The following is a 27,100-nucleotide window of genomic DNA, read 5'->3' as shown; positions in this document are numbered from 1 at the left end:
ACTTTTTATAATTCTGAAGAAATATTCAGATTTCCTGTGCTAACCCCATCAACTCATCTTGTTCTTGTCCAGCCAAACTTTGACAAAAAAGCCCGGAAACACCCAATTAAACACTACCATTCACCTTGAATCCTTTTTTTTTTTTATTCCAAAGTGGAAAGTTTAAGAAGCACTCATTTAGACTATCCAAAACACTAACGAGTGCTGCCTGGGGGGATCACAGACCTACAGTTTGAGGACAAAGTGATGAAAATTCGTTTCTTTACTGTGAGAACAGAAAAGTTAATCATCCACGTGGTTTTGTGGCTCTTTGGGGGATGCTGGTAAAGGTGAGCAGTGTTTAAACGCGTTTTCCAAACTCCAGCGGGTAAGTTTCCTTCACGGAAACGTTAAGGTGAATGTGACCTCTGTTGTCTGCAGGATCTCAGCTGTTGGAATTGTTTGCAGCTTCTTGCACCGCGTAAAAATCCACGTGAATAAATCCACACGCTGTTAAACATTTATTGTGGGGAAACACTGACCTCTAAACGGCTTCATTCATTAGTCTCTCTCCCTGCCTCCCTCTCTGCTCATTAGCTTGGGACAGAAAACAGCTCTGAGTGGCGCATACCGCGCGTAATGAGCTGCTGGAGAACAATACGGGGCTCACTGGATACTTGACAAAGACTCCTGCTCACATTAGAGCCCGTCTGCGTGTGAATAACGCGGTGAGTAACACCGGGGACTCCGCTCTTTAACAAACAGTTCAACTGTCACAGGTGAGCGCTGCGCCCCGTGACTCAGACCTGTTCCCTTTTCACAAGTTTCAAAACATTTACGCGTGGAGCCGTGGGCTGAGTCCAGTTACATCATCAGCGACGGGCATAAAAAAGAAGAAAAGAAAAGAGAGCGCACACAGCAGCGGGGGGAGGACGCAAACATGAAACCTGGAGAGGAAGCCTTTCTGCTCACTGTGGAGCCCCGAGCCGAAACGATGGACGCGAATCCGCGCAGAGACGCGAAGAAGCCCAGGACGCTCCGCTGCAGCATAAAGGTGAGACACCGGCTGGCACTGCGCAGAGGACGCAGCGTGTGCGCATTTATCCTAGAGGAGTGCGCGACTTTGCGACTTTATGCACACAAACTGAGTTTCTACTTCGGCTTCAAGGGGAGCGTTCCACTTTGTTCTCCACTGAGTTCAGTGGACCCACCTGTGGGTGCATGAAAGCAGCCGCACCTTACCGCGGCAAACATAATGAGCCACATAAATGTGGAGGTTTAATCTGAGGGCATTTCACCTTTTTCCCTCCATAACTTGAAGATTTTGCCCTCTGGGTAGGATTGCCTAAGCGCAAACCGAGCTTCACCTGAGATAAACAAGATAAAATCGGTCATAATGTGATAATAAGTCTCTTGTTAGCTAAAATAATAATAATAATTTTAAAAAATCAATCTGAGCTAATTGAAATCAGATTTAAATGCAGTGTTTGCTGCTTGGGCTGATGATGCTGGAGGTGACCTGCAGGGAACAACTTGCCGCTTTCATCTTAATTAACGTGTTTCTAATCTTTCCGCACAAACTGAAGTTCACCCCCGCCAAAATCAAATGTTATTTCCAAGGCAGGAAGGGATTTTAATTTTTGTAATTATAAATCAAACATTTTTCTCCCTTTTCACTTTGGGAGGTTAATGATGAGGAATCCAACACGGTAAAGTGCAAAGTCTCAGTTACAGACTTGTTTACTGTGAGTAAATGTATTAATACCACTAATGTAAAAGATGCATTATATTAATTAATTATAAATTAAATAAACTTTCTAATTTTAGGCACTTTCATCTAGTTCAGAATGAAAACCTTAAAGGACTCCGTTTTAAATCAAACGTGTAAAATATGTTTAGCGATAAATAAATAAATAAAAAAATCACTTTTTTCATTTGGATATATATATTTTGATAGGTTGTTAAAAGAGGGAGCTTTGGAGTTTTAGATGTATAAGTCTGATAATATTATATGAATTTATATTTTTACAAAGTTTTGGGGACTTTAATTCATCAACTGCAAATCATTTAAGTTTAATTCACTTCACGAAGTTTATTGACAGGTTCAAGCAAAGATCCACCTTAAGATGGTCAGACTAAAGATTTTTTTTTTTTTTGGCTTTAGTTAAGGATGTTATTCTTAATAATATTAATAATAACTCATTTATGAAGCACCTTTCAAGCAACCCAAGGTAGCATTACACACTGAAGTCAAAGGCTTCAAAATTTCTTATTTAATGTAGCAGTTCATCAAATTCTGCATAAATTAAATCTGAGTGTTTTACAGTGTAATGTTTGACAGAGACTGAGAATTTAAACAACCTTTAAAACACGCGCGCACGCACGCACAAGCACGCACACACACGCACTCGTTTTCATATCTTAGTGAGGACATCTAATTGACATAATGCTTCCCCCACTTACCCTAAACATCCCAAATGAATGCCAAACCCTAATCCTTAGCCTAAACCTAAACATAGCCTAACTGTGACTGTAACCCTGACCCTAAAACCACATTTTGAGCCTCAAAAATGCCCTCAAACTTGTGGGGACGGGCACTTTGTCCTCATAAGCAACTGTTGGTCCCCACAAGTATAGTAAACTTACAATTTATCTGTCCTCACATAGCTATGTAAACATGTACAGACACACACTTGCCTTAAGTCCAGATGTTACTGCTGATCCAAAACCACATCACACATTCACAACAGTCAGAGTCTAAACTCAACATGGATGAAATGTAACAAAGAACACAACTGAAAATAATGAACTGAACCTGAAACATTCCCAGGAGGCTTTGTGCTCACCTGTGTGGACCTCTCCACGGTCAGAAGAATCAAGCACAGATTATTAAATGAAAGGTGTGTGGAGGGAAAAATAAAAAGATTACTCAGCGATTAAAAAGCAATTAAAAAGTAAAATTAGGTTTGGTTTACCTGCAGAAGCAAAGACAAATGTTCAGCTTTGACTAATTTAAATTCTCAAAGTGAGGACCAGGGGCTGACAGCAGCTCTCCATCCTTTCATATGGAAAAGAAATGAAGCACTAACCTTTCTTTATTCACTTATAGTACAGGATACTGCAGCCTTTTGTATGTAAATGATGGATGCAGCTTTTGGAAATCACCCATTAGTTTTGAACTTCCACATTTTAGATGCTTCAGCACCTTATTTGCTTGTTTTGTCATTATTATTAAAAATATAGAAATAAAGCAGCAGAAGTTGGGATGAACCACGGTGGTTGCATCTGTCAGTCAATTCTTATTTGTGGTAGTAACTGGAAGAGCCATTGACCTAACCGAGTCCAACTTTGTTGTGAGCAATTTTGAGATGTCACAATTCTATTTAGTGGAAATGAGGTTTTAGATTGGGATGAAATCATAATAATAATTTACTGGTAAAAGAGCATCAAGGGGCGTCAATACTGGAACAGACTGGCAGCAACGTGGGAACTATGGGCCAACAATTATTTCACATTTTAGCAACAAATACATTTTTTTTTTAAAAAGTACACAAGTTTTGGCCACTATCTTGTGTTTTTCTTTTTGTTGTTGTGTTTTTGGGGGGGGGGGTTTGGAGCTGGAAGTTACTGTGTTGCCACAGCCAGATTATTAGATGAACAGGCATTGATTCCATTAAAAGTGCTCCAAAAGAAACCCCCACAGCACAAACACGGCCCACGGGGCCAGTTCAGGGACGCCAGTTTGGTGAGGTGACGCCTAGGAGGCATCATGGCCGCCTGTGTTTCTCACCAAAGGCGAACCTCTGGGGCTGAAAAATGACGCCATCATGGAAACAATGGAAAAATGCTTCTGTGATGCTTTAAAATGGGGGAAAAACTCAATGCAGAGATTAAAACAGTTTCTTGTAGCAGACTGTAAACATGTTTATATCTGCTGTAAAGTTTTAACATGGGGTTTTATCGAGGATTGGCTCACTTTTGAAGCCTCTAGTGGACACTAGAGGAACTGCAAAGACTAAACTAAAGCATATAAGGCCTTTGTTGGCTCAGAGGTTGCTGTTTGATTGTCACTCAGTCATCCAAACTTTGGGAAGCAGTTTTAGCGCCTTGAGCACAAGCTCTTTTTTTTTCCTCTCTCACTTGCTAATCGGATCCTTGTTGTGGAAATTTCATCATGTTTCTGCTTCAGATAAATTCCTGACAGAAGAGAATGCTGACAACTTTGTTTTTCCATTACTAATAACTTCATTTGATCCCTTTTGACAGCAGTTTTATGTGTTCGGGATCCGCATCCAGCTCCAGTTTTGTTATGTGTTTTGGCTCTGCTATTAAAAGACTCAAAGCACTGACTTGAAGGAGAATTGTTGCCTGAACGCGTGCCAAAAGGAGCAGTTGTTCTTCCCTTTACGGCAGTAATGGGAGGAAAACAGTTTGTTCTTGAGTTGTGAGTAATATTAATGCAAACACTGGTGGTTGCTTTCAAAACTCTAAGAGAAATGACTCATCTTCTTCACCGTGTGAGTGACACATATGAGTAATAGGTTTCGGAAGCCTGGGGGGGTGGAGGAAGTTTCTTAGCTTTCCAGAGGGAGAGCGTTTATTTGAGTTTGGAATCTTCTGAGTGTTTACCTTCGATGTTCTCACGTCGCCTGTGGTGGGTCCGGCCGCTGCAAATCTTTCCCTGTTTATCTTCACTTTAAAGCCCTCCTCCGCTGAAGCCAAGCAAACATAAGCAGGGTGGAGGACAGTGAAACAGCGAGACTCGTCCTGCAGGTGTCTTCACATCATCCTGAGACTACACAGTGAAATTTGTGAGAATGCACCTGGACTTCAAAGGTGTCCAGTGTTGTGTTTAGACAATGGGAGCAGTTCAGCATGAGTGGAACAGCAAGCCATTTGTCAGAAAGCTGTTTCTAAATCATTCCTGCAGCCTTTTCGGTCAGACTGTACCGCCAGAGCTTTGAATAGCTGTTGTCCTCCAGTCTAACATCAAATGACTAAAAAGTTATAAAGCTGTGCTCTTTGTTCTCCGGTCAACAAAGGCTTCACACGACACAATCACATCCATCCATCTTTCCTTGATACCGCTACAATTTGCACCATGCTCCGCTCTCTATTTGTTCAGCTTCAAGAGCACATTCTGCTTGTTTTCTTAGGTCCTCTTGAGCTACACCTGGAGTCTACACCCAGGTGACACAGTCAACCTCTCTTTAAGGATAGCTCTGCCAGCGTTTGGGCCAAGTTTCTGCACAGGGGCATGTAGTGTTTACATCATGATCAGGAGCATGAGAAGCATTGGAAAGCCTCACTGCACCTGAGCATGAGGCTCGCCTCTGTGGCTGAGTCACAGTCAAATCGCATTGTATTTCTTTATCAGGGTATGGTGAGAAGATAAGCACAGCTGCCATGTCTACTGCAGACAGATGCTGTGCTCGGATTAGCACAAACTGCAAACGCAGGTGAACACCAGAGAGCAGCCGAGTGTTTTCTAGAGAGTAAAAATGGCCATATTGGCACATATACTGGTACTTCAATACGGTTTTTTGAAAGTAGTTCCAAATAACGACAGCAGTCGACGCAATAAGCTCTAAACGATAAGGCAGGCGTGTCCAACTCCAGGCCTCAAGGGCCGGTGTCTTGTTAGTTTTATATATCACCCTGAATCAAATAACTAGTTCATTAACAAGCCTCTGGAGAACTTCAAGACATGTTGAGGAGGTCATTTAGCCATTGAAATCAGCTTTGTTGGATCAAGGATGCATCTAAAACCTGCAGGACACTGGCCCTTGAGGCCTGGAGTTGCACACCTCTGCTGTAAGGTGAAATACCGAAGTTTTTTTTCATTTGCCCCCTTGTGGGCTGCGAAGGTACTGCAACCATTCGCAATAAATGAAACGTTCAGTTTCTTAATTTTGACATTAAATATTTAAAATTGTAAAGAATCAGAACTCAGGGACTGTATTGGAACATCACCTGCTAATTAATCTAATTAATAAATTTAATAAAATCCTAGGAGAGCTATGGTGTTGTTATAAAGGGGGGAAATATCAATTGAACCTGAACCGTGTTCATTTATACTATAAAGTTTGGCATTTTAACATGCAAGTATCTTTTATACAGCCATTGGTATTCACAGGTTTTAAGGAGGCTGTGTACTAGTCTACTTCTTGGATTGGTGCACAATTTGAGGCGCGGCCTAAAACTCGAGGCTCGGGCAGTCAGCGCTGGATGTGCGGTTTTGAAAATGTTAAACCATCTCCTGAATGCATCATTCCAGTATATTTAACAAACTGATATATGAGTAATATATCAGTCTTACTCAACTGGAGAATAAGCACATTTTCCAGAACTGCTTTAAATGTCAGTGCTCCTTTGTCCACGATGCTATTGTGCAGAAAATCTGTTTTATGTTTGTTTCACAATAAGGGGAGGTGACCTGTGCACATACTTTCTTTTAAGTATCCTCAGAGAGTTTGTACACATTTCAAGCACTTTTTTCCTTTTATTTCCCCCTTTTTTTCTCTCTCTCTCTTTTTTTTTTGACTAGAACACATATAAGAACAAAATAACCACAACCCGTGTCCATGAAAATAAAAGCTTTTGGAATTCAAGAGTGAACTTCCCTCAATTCTTCCCTTCACAGCAGGGTTGAAGGTTGGGACAATGACCTCCAATCATAGAGAGCTAAAAGTGTTCAAAAAGGCGAAGTAAATGAATAATGCTCAGAGAATCCAAATACTTAAAGTTTGTAAAAAAGTTTCCCTTTTAACAAACAGCAGGTTTTTTTTGTTTAATTAATTTTTTATGCAGCTGACACAATTATCTGCTCTTTTCCCTTTCAGTAGAACAATCCTTCCAATTTACACAGTTGAATGGAGGAAAATCTAAGTTGTTTTTTTTTAAATTCGCAAAAAAGCCATGTCCATGCATTTAAACATACAGATCAGAATCTGTCATTTAAACCACATGTTGAAAAGACTTTGTCCAACCTTTTCTTCTCCTCACGTGAGCAAATGCCTGATTTCTTTACCTTTATTTTACTATCTGCTCTTTATGGGACAGATTTGCTAATGTATTGTGCCAAACATGCGATTTGGCATTAAAGTAAAATATATCGATACTGACAGTGACAAGCCTGACCTTGTTGCGCATGTAAAGGAGTTGCTACGGTTGCCCTGAGAGGCCAGACGGACTGCAACTTAAGAAAACACCAGAAATAAGAAAAACGCTGCAATAGCACAACAAACACGACGGAAATACGAAAAACGAAAACAGAAATAGGAAAATAAAATTTTCTTCCAAAAGCACAAGTGAAGTGTTTCTGGGGAGACAATAACTGGACGGACCAGTTAGAAACATGCTAGGTGTGTTTAATCATGATTTTCATATACTGATTACAGATTTTTAGGCTAATAGTTAGGCTAACACACTTACCTCTCATCTTTTCTTTCCTCACAAAACAGACAGATCCTCCACTTCTTTTAATTGTCTCCCAGCGCAATTCTTAGCATATTTTGGTTCCTGCAACTGATCCGTCGGGTTATTGACTCCCCAGAAACACTTCCCTTGTGTTTTTGGAAATCTCTTTTTTTCCTATTTCCATTGTCGTTTTTCCTATTTCCGTTGTGTTTTGTGTGCTTTTGCAGCGTTTTTTCTTATTGCTGGTGTTTTCTTAAGTTGCAGTCCGTTTGGCCTCTCATGGCCACCGTAAGTTGCTTCTCTAGGCTTTCTCTAAGTACAGGGATGAGAATATTGAAATTGAGTGCACAAACATTTGCCACATTTAATTAAATGCTGATTGTGTTGATATTTAATGCCAAAAAAAGCACGTCTTTGTTTTTCTAAACACAGTTGCAGTCAAAAAATATCATCCTTAAAGCTAACCACATCTATGAGGTCTCATGCCATTTTAACCTGTTTAAAAAATGACCATAAACCCTGAGCTTGGTGGCGTTGGTCTCTTCCTGTGAAAAGGGAGTTCTTCCTTCTCACTCTCACCGAATGCTCTTCATAGGGGATTGTCTAAAACTGTAGGGTCATTACTGTGCTTACTTCTCTCTGTCTGTCCCCAAACTTTCCCACTGGCTGGGTTTTATATATAAATCTCTGCTTAAGCTGGTTTTCTCTGGTCTGTGTACATTTGTGTGTTAAAACTGTCATCAGTACAGCTGACCCTCTGTTTGTCTCCAGTCAGAACAGAATTAGACAAGAAAAAAAAAGAAACAACCTCCTGCCCCCCCGCTTTTCCCTTCCCCCAAAAATAATCTACAGAAGGAGTTGAAATTGTGATGCATATCATATAATGGTTTAAAAAGAATGCAACACTGCTTCATCAGGATTAACTGGACATGTCTTTAATTTTTTGGCATTCCAATAACTGAAGATTAAATGTTACTTCTGGTAGACCTGCTTCCTGCACAGAATCAGAGATCTGTCTCTTGCATTTGTTTTAATTTGACTTTGTTAAAATGGCAAAATGAGGTCAAAGTTGACCTGAAACATTTTAATTTGGTCAAAAAAAGTTTTTTGCCTGCCTGTGCAGATAGGTGCTGTCAAATCACTTAGGTAATTGAAGCCTATTTGACAGAAAATGAAGATGAAATATTATCAGCCGCGTAAAAGGATCCATTGTGTGTGCTAACCAACCATAAAGCCACACTTTAATAGGAGCATTAACTGTTCTGAGGCGAATGCAGAGTTTATTCTCCCTCAGATGAGCTGGCAGCTGGTAAACACGCTGAAAGCTGGGATTTATCATTGTTTTCATAGTAAATTCACCGCTAATCTCAACATGTATCCTCAATGCAGTATCCATGGCCCCCGGAGCAAAAAGTAAGCAGTGCGTCTGTGAAAGCCTTCTGAGACACAGAGAAGCAAGTCACTCGTCTTTCAGATCACTGGGAGTCCATCCAGGGGGCGACTCTGATCTGGGTGTGAAGAGAAATTCTTGGAGGACAAATTCCACAACCAGATGGAGACGCAGTATGAAGCGGTTTTCCTGAAACGATCCCAAAATGTTGTCACCGGATAAGTGATTTCATTCCTCTTTTGGATCTGTGCTCTGGAGCTCCAAGGAAGCGCTAATGCATTACTGCTTTTGCAGTGCAGACATGCCGTTTTCCAGAAAAAAATCAAATCATGAGTCTGGCAACTTTACTTTTGATTTCTAGGAATCATTAAGAAACCTAAACCTTAGCAACTCATACCTCATTACAACCTCATTTAGTGGAGTAAAACAAATGCATAAAAACTTTTTAAAAACAAAGCAGAAAACATTATTATACATTTTTAGTAGATTCTGCAAACATGTCATAAACAGGCTGAGATATTTTATGAAAATCAATCACAAAATAATATGTCTGAGATTTTCCACATTATGAAGACGTACTGCTGAAGCGAAGCAAAGAAAGCAGCATGGCTCCTCAGGCTTTAACCACAGTATAGAAATTAAAACTTTGAGAAAATGATGTGAAGGCTTGGATCTCATTCCAGGACATTTTCAATCATTTTAATGTTCTTTAAAAAAAAATCTATACCGTATTTACATTGCCGCATGTGATGCTTTTGTAATTCATATAATGAATCTGATTCACAGCTTAATCCCTTCCTCTTTGCAATTTTTCGCGTTTTACAAAAACCATCCAGTAACCAGGACTGGGAGCTTTGGCAGGCCATATGTTTGACTGTATATAATAAACTCTTTAACTGATGTTAAAAATATAACCTGTTTTTTGCTCTTAGGTTAGAAAACACAAACTTTTACCTGCAGAAAGAGGCTAACTGTCTGCAAAGTCTTTAGTTGGTATGCCTGAAGCCTTGTGTAATACTTGGAAAGGAGTTTAAGGAATGCGGTGCAGATGAGTTTGTACTCAAAGTGGAGATGCCTTTTTGAAAATGTGTTTCCTCTGAATTGTTCTGTGTTCTTAAAAACAATTTAATCCTCTAAGACTAATTATTTTAGGCTTTTTGTAATGGTGCCAGCTGAAACTGCTACAGAGTAGCTGACACTGCTGACATCCCTGTTTCAGCTACAGATCCCCCATTGCTGCACATTTTGTCTTTCCTCCTGCATATTTCCACACTCCACTATTTCACGAACATAACCGAAAGAATAAAAAGACCTGTCTTCTGTGTCCTAGCTGTTCGTGCTCTGCCACGGCCTCCTGCAGTTGTCCCAGCTGCTGTACAGCGCCTACTTCAAGAGCACCATCAGCACAATCGAGAGACGCTACGGCCTCAGCAGCTACTCCTCGGGAACCATTTCCTCTCTGCACGAGGTGGGAGCCAACAATAACTTACCCTCATCCAGTGTAGGCTCATGATAGCTTTATTTCAAGGATACCGATGACAAAGGAGGAACTGAAGTGCAAGCAACAAATCAAAATCACACTTCCTGACAATCCGAGTGGGACTCGAGTATTTTGGAACAGTTTTATTGCAAATGCAGGCGTCAGGAGTGATGAGAGATTGTTTCTGTACGTGCTCGGCGCAGAGGTCACTCTGGGGTTTTTTTAATACTCCAGTGAGCTTTAAAAGTTTCACACACATATAAATGTTTTCTGTTTGTCAAAGACAGTCACAAATAAACTGCATTTTTCTGTCTGTGGCGATACTCCATGAAGAATGACTTTAGCTTATCTTCTTATGGTTTCTTTAAGGCTGCTCTGATGGATATTTTCTCAGTAACGCCAGATCAAAAGCTTATGTGTAATGTGTAGTCTCATTAAAGTGATAAATTCAGACAATTATCACCCAGCTCTGCACTTCCTCTCAGTTACATGGAGCTTTACTGTTGTGATTGTTTCTGTCTCCAGAGATCTGGATTACGAGGCAGGGTCAGGGGCTTAGTGAAGCAGCTTCAGGTTTAACATTGTGTTACTAATGTTGTTCGCTTCTTATCGGAGTACAATGCCAAAAGATAAGAGATCAAAATAAGACAAAATGACCCCATACCAACCAATCATCTCCTGCAGCAGAGAATAGCTTCAGCATTCCTGGAAATCAGTGTGCAGAGTAAGAGGCAAGCTTAGGGAACAGCACAGTAGACACAGGAAGTGACAGGGAGGAAAACACAACAAACAAACTGCACACACGTGTTTTAAATGTTGCTTTCCCCCATGAAGCACTTTGAACTGCACCAACTGCACTTACAGTGCTATACAAGTTGTGTGCAAAAAATTCAGCAGAAACGACCACAATTTGGATAAATGAAATGCAAATACAGATTAAAGTGATTATGGATCCTTAAATTACCTCTGAATTGTGCTAGATTGCACCAAGTGATGCAGCGTTGCACAACAGTGACACCCTGCGTTTAATGCATTAGGTGTGGCGCTTCCTCTGGCTCCTCTCTGACTTTTTTCTCTGTCTCTTAGATCAGTAACAGCATACTGATTGTGTTCGTGAGCTACTTTGGGAATCGGGTCCACCGTCCTCGCATCATCGGCGTCGGTGGACTGCTGATGGCCATCAGTGCCATGATGCTGACTTTGCCTCACTTCCTGTCTCAGCCGTATGAATACGGCTCTGTTTTACATAGTAAGATGAAGCTATAAACACATTGCTGCTCTGTCTCCGCTGACACTGCCCTCCTGTGACTCTGTCCAGAGCTGAGGGGGATTACAAGTGTACAAATATGTCCAAAAGACTTATGAGGCTTTACTTAAGAGTTGCAGCATCCTCTAACAAAGGCTCCATAGGACTCAGTGGGAGTCAAACAAGTTTCTGCTGTTTGGTCCTCTGTGTTCTTTAGCATGTGTTTGGAAAGCCTTGCTGGTGCTCCCCAATTGAACTTTTGCATAAATCAGGAGGAAATTCATAATCTCTGTGCACTCTCTGAAAGCTAAGAAGATTACAATTACCTCTGGGGCATTTCATTTGCAATAACAATGTTCTTCTTCCTTTTCGCTTTGCCCCCAGTTAAAGTCATACAGAGTGTCAGCGGAGGGTCAGAGAAGCTCCAGGAAATGAAATAAGTAGTACGTCTGTGTCTTCTGGCCTGTTTTTAACTATAATTTTCCTTGTTTTCTACCCTGTGTGTGTGTGTGTGTGTGTGTGTGTGTTGATACCAGATCGCCACGAAATGTGCAACCTGCAGAGCACCTCAAACAGCACACAGTCGTGCAACCGTGATGAAACGAGACGTCTGACCGACACCAACAACCTGTGGCTGCTCATGGCCAGCGCTCAGCTGCTCTTTGGTGTCGGATCAGTGCCCATCCAGCCCTATGGGATTTCCTACATTGATGATTTTGCTGGGCCTGCAAATTCCCCTCTCTACATAGGTGAATGACCTGCAGTTAAAAGATTGATGGGACCACATTAAACTGAATTATTTAGCAGGGTTTCGTGTGAAAAAAAACTGATAAATATACAAACGCAAGGAGTGAAAGTACGAGTATTTTGTGTTGGTGAAACTGAAAACTAAAGTCATCACTCTGTCTACAGACAGCTTAGAGGATGATATCAGATCACTGAAGTGTTCAGAAACCAGCTGCTGCTTAGATTTTAAAGTACTGCTCATCGACGCTGTCAAGTAGACTCAGAAACTCGAGTCATCAGTAGAAGTGTTAATTCTTCCAACAATGAGTTTAAGGAAAAACATGGCTGTCATTCAAAATCTTTGTGATAAAGATCCTATAAAGATAAAGATAAAATATGTCTGTTTGCAAGAAAATTAGCTTTGATTTCTAATTTTCCCCTTTAAATCTCATGCTTTATTGCTTTGCATCAAACTGTGGCTAACAGACCTTGAATATCAAGATTTATTCCTGCAGAAGCCTTGAGTCAGAAATGTACTCCCCAAAGTGATGTTTATAACAGCATGATTCACAGAGATAAGTCAGGTTAACCCCCGTTTTTCCATGGAATATTTGAGAATATCTGTTATGAATGAAGGATAAATACAGATGGAACCGTTTAAAAAAATATTCCCGTATGGAATATTGTACAAAAATGACCCCACTTGTGAAAATAGCTTGGAGGTTAAAGCTGGAGTCTTTTAGAATCAGTTTGGAGGCTTTAGAGGAAAAATACAATCTTTTTAAAATGGTAAGGTATTTGACTGGCTGCAGCTCAACGGTCCATCACAGCCTGCCATCTCTTATCATTCACAGCCATCCTGTTTGCAGTTTCTGTATTCGGGCCTGCCATCGGCTACCTGCTGGGCTCAGTCATGCTGCGGGTCTATGTGGACGTGAACAAAAAAGATTTGGGTAAAGCTGAGTCTGGAAGTCATTTTATTGGGTTAAAGAGGTATGGATGTCTTACGGCATTTTTCACCGATAATTCCAGGAGAAGCTGCGCTCCAACTCAGACCCGACGATCCTCGCTGGATCGGTGCCTGGTGGATGGGCCTGCTCATCTCTACCGGCTGCCTGGTTCTCACCTCTATCCCCTACTTCTTCTTCCCACGTACCATGGCTTCACAAGACCACGTAAGCCTTGCTCTTATAGAAGTCTTTTAAACAGCAGAGCACATGTCAGGACTGTGCAGTCCACAAGAAGCATCCATAATGTAACTGTAAATATTGGAAGCAAACAGGGATCTGACACTTAAAGGACAATATTTTCTATGTCACATTTGACTGACCTCTGCTGGCTTAATGTAAGTTCTGCAGATTGTTTTTTGTTCTTGTTTTTCTTTCAGTTTTTCACTATTTAAGGGACAGTTTCAGTCTTGGTGACCTCAGTGGAGCGATTTCACATACAAATCTGCGCTTGTGAAATGCTTTAAGAAAAATATTAGATAAGCATAGTTAAGCTAAAACTTATCTATGACTAGATAAGGAGGAAGTGCATGCCCCCTCATTTTTTGTGAAACCACAGTTTCACTTCCAGCTTTAACTTGACTGACTTAAAAACAATGAAGTTCAAGTGGGCCAAAATACAGTTATTAGAAAAAATTAGAACTACTAGTGAGCTCTTGTGACGTAGAAAAGTCTTTTTTACAATACTTCTTTCCTAAAATATAAAACCATATGCAGGAAAATTACAGAACAACATTGACACAGCTTAAAGCTTTAAAACATACTGTGCCAGTTTAAAACATCAATCATGCTAAGGTAAATATTCATTAATGAACTGTTTTTTTTATTGTGTTGGGTTTTTTTTTAGTCCAGTAATCATACACTGTGTTTTTAAAACTAACTTAGCTGCCGGGAATTCTCATGTTCACACAGCAAATGATTGTTTTCTGCATGTTTTGAAACCAGACACAAGGACAGAGGGATGCCTCTGACTGTGAAACTGAGGGGACACTCATATGGTAGCAAATTGCCCTCCAACCTGGGGTCATAAATCTAGTTTGCACTTTGGCCATTTACCCACAGATTTGTATATAGTTTGACTCACAGGAGACACCCCCTGCTGGAAACCTTTAAAAACATGCATCTTTCATAATCCAGTCTGTCATCAGTTTCCCAACAGCGGTTTTTGATTTAGTTAACAGGAATGAGCAAACAGCAGACATAATTACATAAATGTTATCGATGGACACAGAGGGGAAGTGGTTAGCTGAAAGTTGCACACAAAAAGTGGAAGTAATCTTCAAACAGAACAGTAATAGACTGACAGGTCATCATCAGCCTTTTTTCCCCAGTATAAATCATAAATAAGCAATGGATGAATGTTGAGTTATGCAAATAAAAAACATGATAATAAGGGAGAGGTTTGAGAACCACTGAAACACATGATGCATCTTTTAAACTTTCGCGCAGATTCAAACTAACAGCGGGCAGACTCTAAACGAATTCTTTTGAGAGACAAAAACTCCACAGAAATCTTTTCATTGCAGTGTTTGACAGCTTTTGGGTGATTTTGAATGCTGCTGTGCAGAGCTTGTCAGTTCAGTCTAATGTTCCCACGTCACACGAATGCAGCACAAAGACACAGAGGCTTATGTTGTAGGACAATGTCGCATGAAAGGAGAGAGAAACTTTGAAGTGCTCCTCGAAAGATTGAGATCAAACCCATGAGATTTTCATCCTCTGGAGCCTCCATATGCTCTCCTGTATGTCTGAATTTGTGCCGCTGCCTCCCATAAATGTCCCTGTCTTCATTACTCACTGAACGTGTGAGGATCTCTGTCAACTGCTTATTTTCCCTTAACAAAGATGAAAATACACCAATCAGACACTGACAGTTCAGGGCTCATTACTGGCACCTGTTAGGAGTGTGTTGGATACAATGTGTGGATTTAAGTGACAAAGAAACAGTTTAGATGGCTGAACGGTTATTATGGTTAACTAAGAAGCAACAGTATGTCTCGGTTTTTCTACATTAAAAAAATGCTGCTGTAGTAAATGAAAGAAATCTATAAGCAAGACTCTTTGGACTTAAACTCATGTTTGACTGCTTTAGGACATCTTATCAGTGGTTCTCTTTTGCCTCACCCATCCATCCATTCATTAAACTGCTTATCCAAAGTCCGATCAGGTGGACTGGCCTCTACCTAGCTACACTTTGAAGATCCTCTTTGGAGGATCCTGAGGTGTTCCAGATACCCAAACCCCATCACTGTATGTCTAACTCTAGTATATCTTCATATATCCTCTTCATATGTCTTTGCCTGCAAGCGTCATTTTGTTCTCCTCATCAATGCCATGCATCCATGCTGCAAGTCAATAAGAAGTCAGTAAAGCTGCATTCGTGGTCCTTCTGCTACCTCTAGAGGAATGAGAGGAATGAACATACTTTCTGTAGCATGAACTAACTTCTTTTTTAAGTTTCAGGGAATTTCAGTTGGGTGATTTGAAACAGCTCAACAAATATCAGCCAACACATAAAGGGTTTTTTTGTGCAATTTGGCACCCAATCTGTCAGCAAGCTAAAGGTACAGCTTCTGTATTTCCCAGGGAGAAAAAAACGATGGAGAAAGATCTATGACAGAGGGGGCAGGAGAAGAAGATAAGAAATTATTTTCAGAGGTAAGGACTGCTCAGCAAGCAGCATTTGATAAAACTATACTGAACACTGAAACGAAAGCTAATTTAGCTGTTGCTTCGAAATAGCTGCCCAAACAAGTGTGTTTCAGTTCTTCGAGAAGGATTTGGCAGGAGTCACAATTTAAGCCGATGATGTTATTCAGCATCAAGTGCCAAATTCTATCTTTGCGCCTGTTGTTTTGGTGTTTTCTGGCTCAGGAGTTGGTGAGCTCAGACAACATCTGTTAATGCACCGCAGAATGTAGAAAGAGTAGCAGTAGGACCAAGATCTGTCTACAAAGAAGGCACATGCACTGGAGCTTAGAGTAGAAATTATTAGGTGGCTCATTTATAATTCGAGTTAAATTTTCTATTCTGAAGTGTTTCACTAGAACCTCCAGGTGGGTTCCCACACTTGCCAAAATCCCCTCTAACACCTGCATAGTGCACCATCAGACCATTAACATGACTAACAAGTGGCCTGATCATGCAAATATTAACTTTACTATGCTTTCCATTTCATGCCATGCCCTCTGATAGGTTTTGTAGTCTCAGCTGAACTACAAACATTACTCTAATGTGATAAAATCAACTTCTTAGGACGTCATTAGCCAGCGTAAAAAATGTGGATTTATGTATCAAGAAAAGCTTTTTAAATGAATATTATGAGCTATATTCAAGAAGTAGAAGTAAATGTTAGAAGTAGAAAGCAGCATAACATAGAAAGAGTTTATTAAATTACAAGTACAATAAAGCTGTGCTTCAATAAAATACTAGAGTAAATGTCCTGTTACATTCCACCACTGGTTCTAGCCATGCTCTCATCTGATGGGATTGTGCATATAATGGTTGATGGTTGTATGCTACTCGATACTTTCCAGGTGACTCGAAGTGAGTCTGGCTCAGAAGATGAGGACTCTTTGCTGGGCTTCCTGAAGAGTGAGTTTGTTACATTCCAACTGCAAAGATCTGTTAGTTTGATAGCTTTATGTATCTTTGTCACAAAAAACAAGTAAATGGTACCAGAGTAAAAATCAGAGTGTCTGAAGTTATTTGCATCTGTGTCTGATCAGGTTTTCCCAAAAAGTTTGTCGACCTCTTGCTGAGCCCTCTTTTCCTGATCCTTGTCCTGGCCCAGTGCTGCTTCTCGTCGGTTATTGCAGGGCTTGCTACGTTCCTTAACAAGTATCTGGAGCGACAGTATGCAACTACAGCCGTATATGCCAACCTGCTCTTTGGTAGGTACCAGAGTAAAGATGTCATGGTTCCAGGATCTCGTTTGGCATTTGGTGAAATTATCCTTTGATTTTTTTTGGACATTATTTTGCTTCTTATGTTTATTTTCATTTTTGTCTCCCTCTTTCATGTTGCTATGTTAGTTCATTTGTCCACTTAAGTTCAACTTCCTGTTTTACTTGGTTATCGCTTTTCCTTACATGTCTCCTGTAAGTGGACTCCCTATCGCTGTCCTTCCCAGTGGTAGCTTATCTTTTCCTGTTTATACGCTGACCATGTCTTTTATGTGGGCTTGCACTTTTTCTCCCATGTCCTCCATGAGTTAACAGACTTCGCTGCACCATAGTGCTAATGTGAGAGGCACGTGAGAAATTATTATTCCTTTACATGAAATAAGGTCAACACCAACGAGTAGTGCAGAAGTGCAGGAAATGGGGGGAAAAGCTACAAAATAGGCTGCTTTTAAGAATCTATATTATTACTGATGCACCTGAGAGATCCAGAGCTCTTAGAAAACCGTAGACTTCCAGGAATGGTGATGCTATTTTCCAGAGAAGCGTTTGGTCAGTAAGTGGTGATTTTGCACCTTATCTCTAATCTGGAATATGACCTGCTCTGCAGCATAAGTTACCATGACGACGTAGACTGCTGAGAAGTGAATTGCCATAGTAACACTGAAAACACAGAGTTAACCCTGTAGCCACCCCGATAAGTCCAAATCCTGCTTCGGTGTTCAGGCCTCTGGTCACTACCTGTGTTTGATTTGATGTGTGCTCAGTCCTGCCTCTCTTTGGCGTCCGTGTATCATCCTCTCGCCGCTCAGGTTCACATTTCTTTCATACAGACTCTTGCAGCGGCCAATAAAGGCCACATTTGGCTCATTCTTCAGATTACTGCAGCCGTTTCAGTGTCAGCTGTTAAATATTTCAAGTAATAATGAACACTTTTAATGGGATGTTTCAAACATTTTATGAACTCTGGAGAGTGGAAATTAAACTGCGTGCTAAAATCATTTAATCGATTCTCTGCAGTGAGTAGGTTCACTTTTGATATGGCAACTTTCCAAAGCAGTCGAGCTGCCAGTTTTTCTTTGATGAAAATGTTTTCATCATTTTAAACAAATTGGCCTCTCTGTCTGTAAGGATGTTGGCAAACAAATGTATGCCCTGATAAAATCTCAGGTTCGAGTCTGAACAAGCACCTCCATTTGGCATGAAGCTAGTACTGTATCACACCCTTCATTTATCCAAAGAGAATTTTCAAAACGGTAATAAAGGAAACCAATGGCACTGAAGAAAATCAGTTTTACTCAAATTGCACATCCATGTTTGGCAGCACGCATGTTGTTGCTGGAAGTTTGTGCCAGCGTCAGTCCGCCTTAAGGTCTGATAATGGCTGTAAGTTGCGTCACTCTGAAGTCATTATAGCCTCAACAAAAAGAATACAAATTAAAAAGCTGTCAAAGCTAAAAAATGTCCCAACTCAGTTTGGACATGAGAACTTCTCAGACTTCTGAGAAATACTTTGTTCACTTGTAAATGTTTCACTCAAGCTGTTGTAAAATGTAATTCCACTCCAGTTTATGCTGGAACATGGCTTTGCTGGCTCTGCTCGGGATCCAGCATATAGAAAGTTAGTCCTTGGGGGGGGTTTCAGCTCATGGGTGTCATCGGAAGATGACATCATGAGATTTTCACATCTTTTTTACTTAGCGGTAACTTATGTTTCCCAGGTTCTGTGAACCTACCGTCTGTGGCTGTGGGGATGCTGGCTGGCGGGGTCATCATGAAAAGGGTGGGTCTCTCTCTGAAGGCCATCCCACGTTTCTCTGTGGTGATGCTGACCATCTCCACCCTCTTCTACATCCCTCTGTTCTGGATGGGGTGTTCAACACAGAAGGTTTCAGAGGTCAATCATTTCCAGAACAGCCAGTCTTGGTGAGTTTGTGTGTTTTATAGAAATAACAGTAATATTATTAATCTGTATAACATCTTTTATGCTACATGTAAAGCTCAAAGTGCTAAAAAAATGAATAAAAGTAATAAAAATAATGAGATGCATTACATTTAATAGCAAGATAAAGGTATACTGCTCATCAACATATATCAAGATGGATCTGATGTGAAATCAAAAATAATCTGTCCAGATTTGTATGTGCAAAATGTGTAGGACTAAAACAACCTTAAATATGTTGTGTGTGGTGTTGGTGCATGGGGATTACATGCCAGAGTAGTCAAAGTGCTGCAATCACAGTTTTTTAAAGATTACCAAGTCTGTTTTTATTGGACAGATTAAACCAATATTTTTTTTCCTGAGTCATCATCTTGATGGAAACACTGAGAGTTTTCCTCTTTTTTTGGCTCTAACATCTACACGGGATTATAAACACAGTTTGCTCTCAAGAACACCACCCAGCACTCATCACCTTTCAGAACCGATGGTAGTGACCTGTGATCCAGTCCCTCACCTTCAAGCACTGGATTATATATAAACTTCAGTCATATCTGCTTCTTTTTCTTTAACTCGCTGCTCTGCTGTCCTCCGCAGGTCTCCACCCAGCTGCTATTCAAACTGCAACTGTCCTAACAGCACCTTTAATCCCGTGTGCAGCTATGACGGCATTGAGTACATCTCTCCGTGCCACGCTGGCTGCACGAACTTCACCAAAGACCCCGACAACACCCACAGGATTCGGGTCAGTGGCATCTGTTGCTTATGCCTTCCACAATGGCTGATTAAAATAAATAGGCTTATGTTATGTGAAGCTATAATGTTTTCTTTAGCTGTATAAATACAGTATGATTTTTAACTGGCGAGCGGATAAAAGTGGAAAAAATTACCCTACCATAAATCATCCAAATCAATCTGTGAGATTATCTGGTGCAGAGTAATCACATGAGATGTGGATGCCGTGTAAGTGAATGAATTTGTTTTTAGAGCAGAGGGGGGAAAACTGTTTTCTTTTCTTATTCTCTGTATGGGATCAAAGAATAATCATTTGGCCCTGCTCCTGCACAGCGTCTGTAAATTGCTCACTCTGGGAAATATTAACCTTTATTAGCGTAATGTACTTCAGAGCTTAAAGTGCTGCAAGGAATCCATACCACAAATAAAATGCCATCGAGAGCCTTTGCAAAAATCAACTCGTCAGGGTAACTATTTCCTTATAAGGTTATAGTTTTAACTTATAGTTATAGTTTTAAGCCATAAGGTTTATTAGGCTTTTCTAAAATGTATCTTAGATTAAAACTTTAGTATAACATTATGAAATCAGAATCAGAATCAGAATACTTTATTGATCCCTGGGGGAAATTATTTTTTGTTACAGTGCTCCATTTTAAACCAACATTAAGACAAGACAGACAATACGCTAACTAAGAATAGTACAATATATACATATATATACATACATACATACATAAGTCACTTATAAATAAATAGTTGGAAAAGAAACATGTGTAGTTGTAGCAGCAAACAGTGTGTTAAGTGGATGCGTTGTACAGGGAGATGGCCACAGGCAGGAATGATTTCCTGTGTCGTTCAGTGGTGCTTTTCGGTAATCTCAGTCTCTCACTGAACGAGCTCCTGTGACTGACCAACATGTCATGGAGTGGGTGGGAGGTGTTATCCAACATTGTCTTTATCTTGGACAGCATCCGCCTCTCCGACACCACCTTGAGGGAGTCCAGCTCCATCCCCACAACATTGCTGGCCTTACGGATCAGTTTATTAAGTCTGTTGGCATCTGCGACCCTCAGCCTGCTCCCCCAGCATGCAACAGCATAGAGGATCGCACTGGCCACAACAGACTCATAGAAAATCCTCAGCATTTTCTGGCAGATGTTGAAGGACCTCAGTCGCCTCAAAAAATAGAGACGACTCTGGCCCTTCCTGTAAAGTGCTGTGGTGTTTTTAGCCCAGTCCAGTTTATTGTCAATGTGTACTCCAAGGTATTTATAGTCCTCCACAATGTCAACACTGACCCCCTGGATTGAAACAGGGGTCAAGTGTTTCCTGGTCTTCCTGAAGTCCACGATCAGTTCCTTGGTCTTTGCCACGTTGAGCTGCAGATGATTCTGCTCACACCACGTGACAAAGGAGTCGACCACAGCCCGGTACTCTGTCTCATCATCCCTGCTGATGCATCCAACCACCGCAGAGTCATCAGAAAACTTCTGAAGATGGCAGGTCTCTGTGCAGTGGCTGAAGTCTGTGGTGTAGAGGGTGAAGAGGAAGGGGGAGAGGACAGTCCCCTGTGGTGCCCCTGTGTTGCTAATCACCTTGTCAGACACACACTGTGGGAGACGTACATATTGTGGTCTTCCTGTCAGGTAATCAACAATCCAGGACACCAGAGAAGCATCCACCTGCATCGCTGCTAACTTATCACCCAGGAGGGTCGGCCTGATGGTGTTGAAAGCACTGGAAAAGTCAAAAAACATGACCCTCACAGTGCTCGCCGGCTGGTCCAGATGGGTGTAGACACGATTGAGCAGGTAGATGATGGCGTCCTCAGTTCCGAGACGAGGCTGATAAGCGAACTGAAGGGGATCCAGATGTGGTCTTACTATGGGTCGCAGCTGGTCCAGGATGAGCCTTTCCAGGGTCTTCATGATGTGGGAGGTCAGTGCCACGGGCCTGTAATCCTGGGGGCCACTGGGACGAGGCGTCTTTGGTACAGGGACGAGGCATGATGTCTTCCACATCACCGGGACCCTCTGCAGACTCAGACTCAGCATAAACAGTTTATGAAAGACTCCACACAGCTGGGGGGCACAGGTCTTGAGGACAAGGGGACTCACTCCGTCTGGTCCAGCAGACTTGCCTGAGTGAAGTCTCCTCATTTGCATCTCAACCTGGTATTGAGTGAAGGTGATGGGTGGAGGAGGGGTGTCAGGAATCTCACAGGAGGCAACATGTGAAGAGAGAGGCTGGCACAGTGGTGTGGCTCTGGATTCCAGGCTGACTGCAGGTGAGGTTGTGGGGGTGGGAGCAGACACTGTGGTGTCGAATCTATTGAAAAACAGATTCAACTCGTCGGCTCTATTCTCACCTCCCTCAGCTCCCCTGCTGTTGGTTGGCCTGAATCCAGTGATGGTCTTCATGCCCCTCCACACCTCTCTCATGCTGTTCTGCTGGAGTTTCCACTCCAGCTTCCTCCTGTAATTGTCCTTAGCCTCTCTGATCTTGTCCTTTAGTAACACCTGGATCTTCCTCACCTCCTCTTTGTTGCCCCCTCTGAAAGCCCTCTTCTTGTTGTTGAGGAGGGCTTTGATGTCCTTAGTCACCCACGGCTTGTTATTTGGGTAACAATGAACAGTCTGAGCTGGAACAATGGAGTCGGTGCAGAAAGTTATGTAGCCTGTGATACACTCAGTAAGCCCATTGATGTCCTCGGCGTGAGGAAGTAAAACAGAGCCACTTTGACGTTGCTGTTCTTACTTGGATCCTGGATGTTGAATCTTCAGTGTTCATGCAAACATGTCTGCGTGAGCCCACAGTGGGTAGTTGCGGGTAAACTATGGGACTCTGTGGGCAGGGCAAACCCACACGTAATACCCCAACTGGGTGTGCCCACACAGGGCCACAGTAAGGCAGCCATTGCATTTTGTTTGGTTGTTTATTTGCTAAGGATTAACGGAAAGTAATTAGGGCTTTAAATGCTTTTAGTTCTTAGGATTTCATATTGAGGTAGTGATATAGTTTAATACTTAAGTTTAAGACTGACATGTTGTGTCTGATTGACTAGTACCTTCCAGTCTAGGCTCAGTCTCGCTCAGTCAGAACCAAAGCAACTCACAGTCAATATCTAATCGATGCTTATTAGTCGCAGAACTAACGAGAGCTGTTTTAAAAATAGAGAAAAAAACTGCAGCATTTAAACGTCACAGCTTGTGAATAATCCTTCAGTGGGTGGATTGTGTGACCGCTATTCGAACATTAGTCAGTTTGACTCAGCGTGTAAGCCCACCACTGAGGCACAGACGCAGACAGAGCTGGCTGCAGCTAGCTTAATGGATTAATGCTCAGTAATCAGGCGATAATTATTTCATCTTTGATGTGGATTCACATGTTCACAAGTGCAAAGTTGAATGTGGAATTCAAACATCTACTTGAGAAATGTCTCCGATTTTTGCAGGTTTCTTTTTATGTATTTTAGTTTGATTAAATCAGGAATATCAATGGAAATTTGATCTGTTTTTAACCAGAGCCTTGCAGTTTTTTTTCTTGAAAAAATATAATCTTTTCACACTTATGTGAGAAAGAGCGTTCATTCATCCATGTATTATTTGCTGTTTATCCGGGTCCATATTCATGGGGTCCATGGGGGAGCAGTCAGAGCAGAAATGCACAGACCACCTCTTCAGTCTCCTCTGGGAGCACACTGAGGAGTTCCAAAGCCAGCCGGGAGACATCCTCTCCAGCATGTCCTGGCTCTGCCCTGGGGGCTCCTCTAATTCTCAGGTGTTCATGAGTCATCCCTGCTTCAACTGGCTCCATTCCATTTAACCTTCTCAACGTTTAAATCACCTGCTGATGTTCTAATTTTGGGAAACAACAATCAGCCAAAACATAACAGCATTACAAGCTGTACAAAAGATTATAACTTAATCCGAGACAGGACAAAAACCATGCATATCAGAACAAACAGGTAACATATAAAATATAATATAAAAAATATAATCTCTGCTTTCTCTCTGGATACAGGAGTATACCAACTGCAGCTGCACTGCCAGCACTAAGGCCAAACCAGGTCCTTGTGAGAATGGCTGCTCTCATTTTCTTCACCCTGTCATAATCGTCATCGCTCTAGCATCCCTCATCGCCTGCCTAACGCACAACCCCATGTACATGATGGTGCTCAGGTGAGTTCAAAGTTACAACCCTCTGACGGGTAGCACGATACAGTGTGCTTGTCCACGTTGTTAAATACTTATCTTGAATTTTTATATAGATATTTATTCACCTGCAAAAACTGCATTGGGACAGTGGCTCTATGTTATATTCCTGTAGCTTCTTGTTGAGCTTTGGGCTCTATTAAGATTTTTATTGTTATTGTTTCTTATGTTTCTTATGCTGTTTCCTGGTGTCTCCTGAGGTTTCCTTGCTTTTGTCTCGCTCTGTTTTGGCACGTTAGTTTCCTCGCCTTCCTCGTTTCCACCTCCTGTTTTGTTTTACTGCTTTTCCATCTCTAATTCCTTGATTGGCAACACAAAAGCCAAGGACAACATTCACTGATCTGTGTCTTATACCCCCTAATGTGTGAGAGTTCATGAAGTGATTAATCACTGCCACATAAAACGGTATGGAAAATGCAAATGTTGCTCGTGTAACATTTTTTTCCTGCGTTTTCAGATCTGTTCCTTCTGATGAGAAGTCATTTGCCATAGGAATTCAGTTTCTACTCATGAGACTGCTAGGTAAGACAGGATTACCGTATTACTAAAGAGGCTGATGCTCCAGAAACATTTGTAGTTTATAGGGAAGAAAATGGTGCAATATTGAATTAAAACACAAATTATAGTGTTAATGATACATTTCTTTATGTTCATTTGCCCCCAAAGTCCAAGATAACCTCCAAGACCCTGCTGCTCTATAAAAACTACAGTGGTCATGGTTGTATAAAGAACCCAGGAATAAACTATGCCAGCTATATAAGTAAACTAACAAATGGTGCAAATTTTTAAGAAATTAATAAATCATAAATAAGTAGGAAGTGGTATTAATTTCATCACCCGTGTTTTAAAAATCTTTTCTGATTTAATTTTAAGCTCATTTTGCTGAAGGACCAATGAGTGTATGACACGGCGAGGCTTCTGCCATTCATTAGAATTCACAAAAATCATTACTCCTCCTATAATATTGGTCAAAGTTTAATCCAATTTACATAGACTGACCACCAAATGGGTCTTCACTCAAACATTTGTCAAGATCAAGGTCACATTTGCCATTTTATGGGTAGAAAAAAGGTGCACTGTGATGATGGGAGTAACTCCAGCTGCCACCCCTGCTAACCCCGACCTCTTTTTCCATCTCAGCTTGGCTCCCGGCCCCTGCTCTCTTTGGGATGGCCATCGACACATCGTGCCTCAGGTGGAGAACTGTATGCGAAAAGAAGTTTAGCTGTGGTTACTATGACAACAACATGTTGAGGAACCGGTGAGAACATTTATCACTCAGAACAGACTTTTTTGTACTGTTATCAAAGGTTGTGTTTTGTGGTCAGAGCTGAACTGGTGGCAGAAAGTGACGTTTGTGATGTCTTTGTGTCCACTGTGTAAAACAGAGTCGACACCAAAGAGAGCCTAAAAGAAACATTAAAAAAATTCAGCCTACTATGAGCATCAGCATGATATCATTATCATGTCAGTAAACTGCACCGGTATAATGTCTGTGCTGTAGAGTAATAGAAGCAAGCGCTGAAATCCTGAATGTTTGATTTCTTTTCCGATAATTCACTGGAGAAAACATCATAAAGTGCATTCTGGGTTATTTTTTAAGGCTCATATCACCCAGTGGGATGGTTGGATGCTCAGAACAGATTTTACCCTATGAAAGGTTTCCTGTTTTTAGCTACTTTTTGATATCAGGCTCATTTTCTAGATGTGATTCCATCTGTGTCAAAATTCTGAGGGGATCAGGTGGGAGAAAGGGAGAACCCCTGAACCAATCAGGCAATGACCTACAAGATTCATACCCTCATTTTGTAAATGATGCTCTTTACTAGAATATTGTCCATCCAGTGGCACAAAAAGACTTTTTTTAAATTTACTGATAGAATTTTGCTGGTTTTCTTTTGGATTTTGTTGTCCACCTCGGACTGGTCTATACATATCAAACAGGTGTGCAGTTCATCTAAATCTGAGCCATGCATTTATTACTTATCTGACTCCCTGCAGGTATCTGGGCTTACAGGTGGGTTATAAGGTCATGGGCATCGTCCTGCTGATGATTCTCGGGTGGAAGGCGCACCGGACCGAGGAGTACAGTCTGGCAGATGACAAGAAGGACCACTCTGATTGTCCCGCTGGAAAGCAGGGTGATCCAAACCTTTTAAAGCTTTGCTGCGGTGTTAAACGTTGAGTAAAGCTTTCAGTGGAAGGAATCCATAGTCAAGATGGGCCAGCACTGTGACCTCAATTTCTTTAGGCCCACTCCTCCTATCCAGTTCTTCAATGGTTGGACAGAGGATATCCATTTTCCACAGGGGAATATTCTCTATGTTTCTGGATGCATTTTGATTGGAGTAATTCAGACGTTATGACCAGCAGAGCATACGTTAAAGCACATCGTTTGTAAATGGTAAATGGCCTGTATTTGTATAGCGCTTTACTAGTCCCTAAGGACCCCAAAGCGCTTTACACATCCAGTCATGCACCCATTCACACACACATTCACACACTGGTGATGGCAAGCTACATTGTAGCCACAGCCACCCTGGGGCGCACTGACAGAGGCGAGGCTGCCGAACACTGGCCCTCTGACCACCACCAGTAGGCAACAGGTGAAGTGTCTCGCCCAAGGACACAACGACTGAGACTGTCCGAGCCGGGGCTCAAACCGGCAACCTTCCGATTACAAGGCGAACGCCCAACTCTTGAGCCACGATCGCCCCACATCGTGATACCTCACATTCTCCTTGGGTCCAGGACAGTGAAAGGACTTTTGAACAACAGCTAAATGTTTTTATTTTTATTTTGTGCGTACCTGAACAGTAGGAATCTATTCAGGTTTCTATTTGCAATGCGAACATATTCTGTATCTAATTAACTGTATAGCTTAATATTTAAGTATATATATTTTTTATAGATCATTGTCTCATACACAGAGACGTGTGATTCCTGCAATACTCTTTTCATATATGAGCCTGTGTAACACTTCAATTGCAATTAATATTCAGATATTCAGATATCAAATACATGCATTGTTACTCATAAACTGAATAAAATGAATTAACCATA

General features: G+C 41.3%; 1 protein-coding gene across 2 annotated transcripts; it reads left to right on the top strand.

Annotated features, from left to right (window-relative positions):
• Positions 1-398: 398 nt before the first annotated feature.
• slco2a1 (solute carrier organic anion transporter family, member 2A1) lies at positions 399-27,100 on the top strand. 2 transcript variants are annotated; one of them, XM_026159382.2, is made up of 15 exons: positions 399-1,033; positions 10,119-10,256; positions 11,355-11,517; positions 12,051-12,263; positions 13,095-13,193; positions 13,273-13,415; positions 15,834-15,905; positions 16,784-16,841; positions 16,976-17,140; positions 18,871-19,075; positions 19,686-19,833; positions 23,847-24,004; positions 24,495-24,559; positions 25,178-25,298; positions 26,039-27,100. In XM_026159382.2, exons 1-15 carry the CDS (start codon positions 920-922, stop codon positions 26,220-26,222), a joined length of 2,046 nt encoding a protein of 681 aa, XP_026015167.1. In that variant the 5' UTR covers positions 399-919; the 3' UTR covers positions 26,223-27,100. The 2 variants fall into 2 exon arrangements, with proteins under 2 accessions (XP_026015167.1, XP_026015169.1); XM_026159384.2 differs by lacking the exon at positions 15,834-15,905.

The sequence above is a fragment of the Astatotilapia calliptera genome, chromosome 23, assembly GCF_964374335.1.
Source record: "Astatotilapia calliptera chromosome 23, fAstCal68.1, whole genome shotgun sequence".
NCBI classification, from domain to species: Eukaryota; Metazoa; Chordata; class Actinopteri; order Cichliformes; family Cichlidae; genus Astatotilapia; species Astatotilapia calliptera.
Note: the sequence above shows the minus strand (reverse complement) of the source record. Positions and strands in the feature narration are given on the sequence as shown.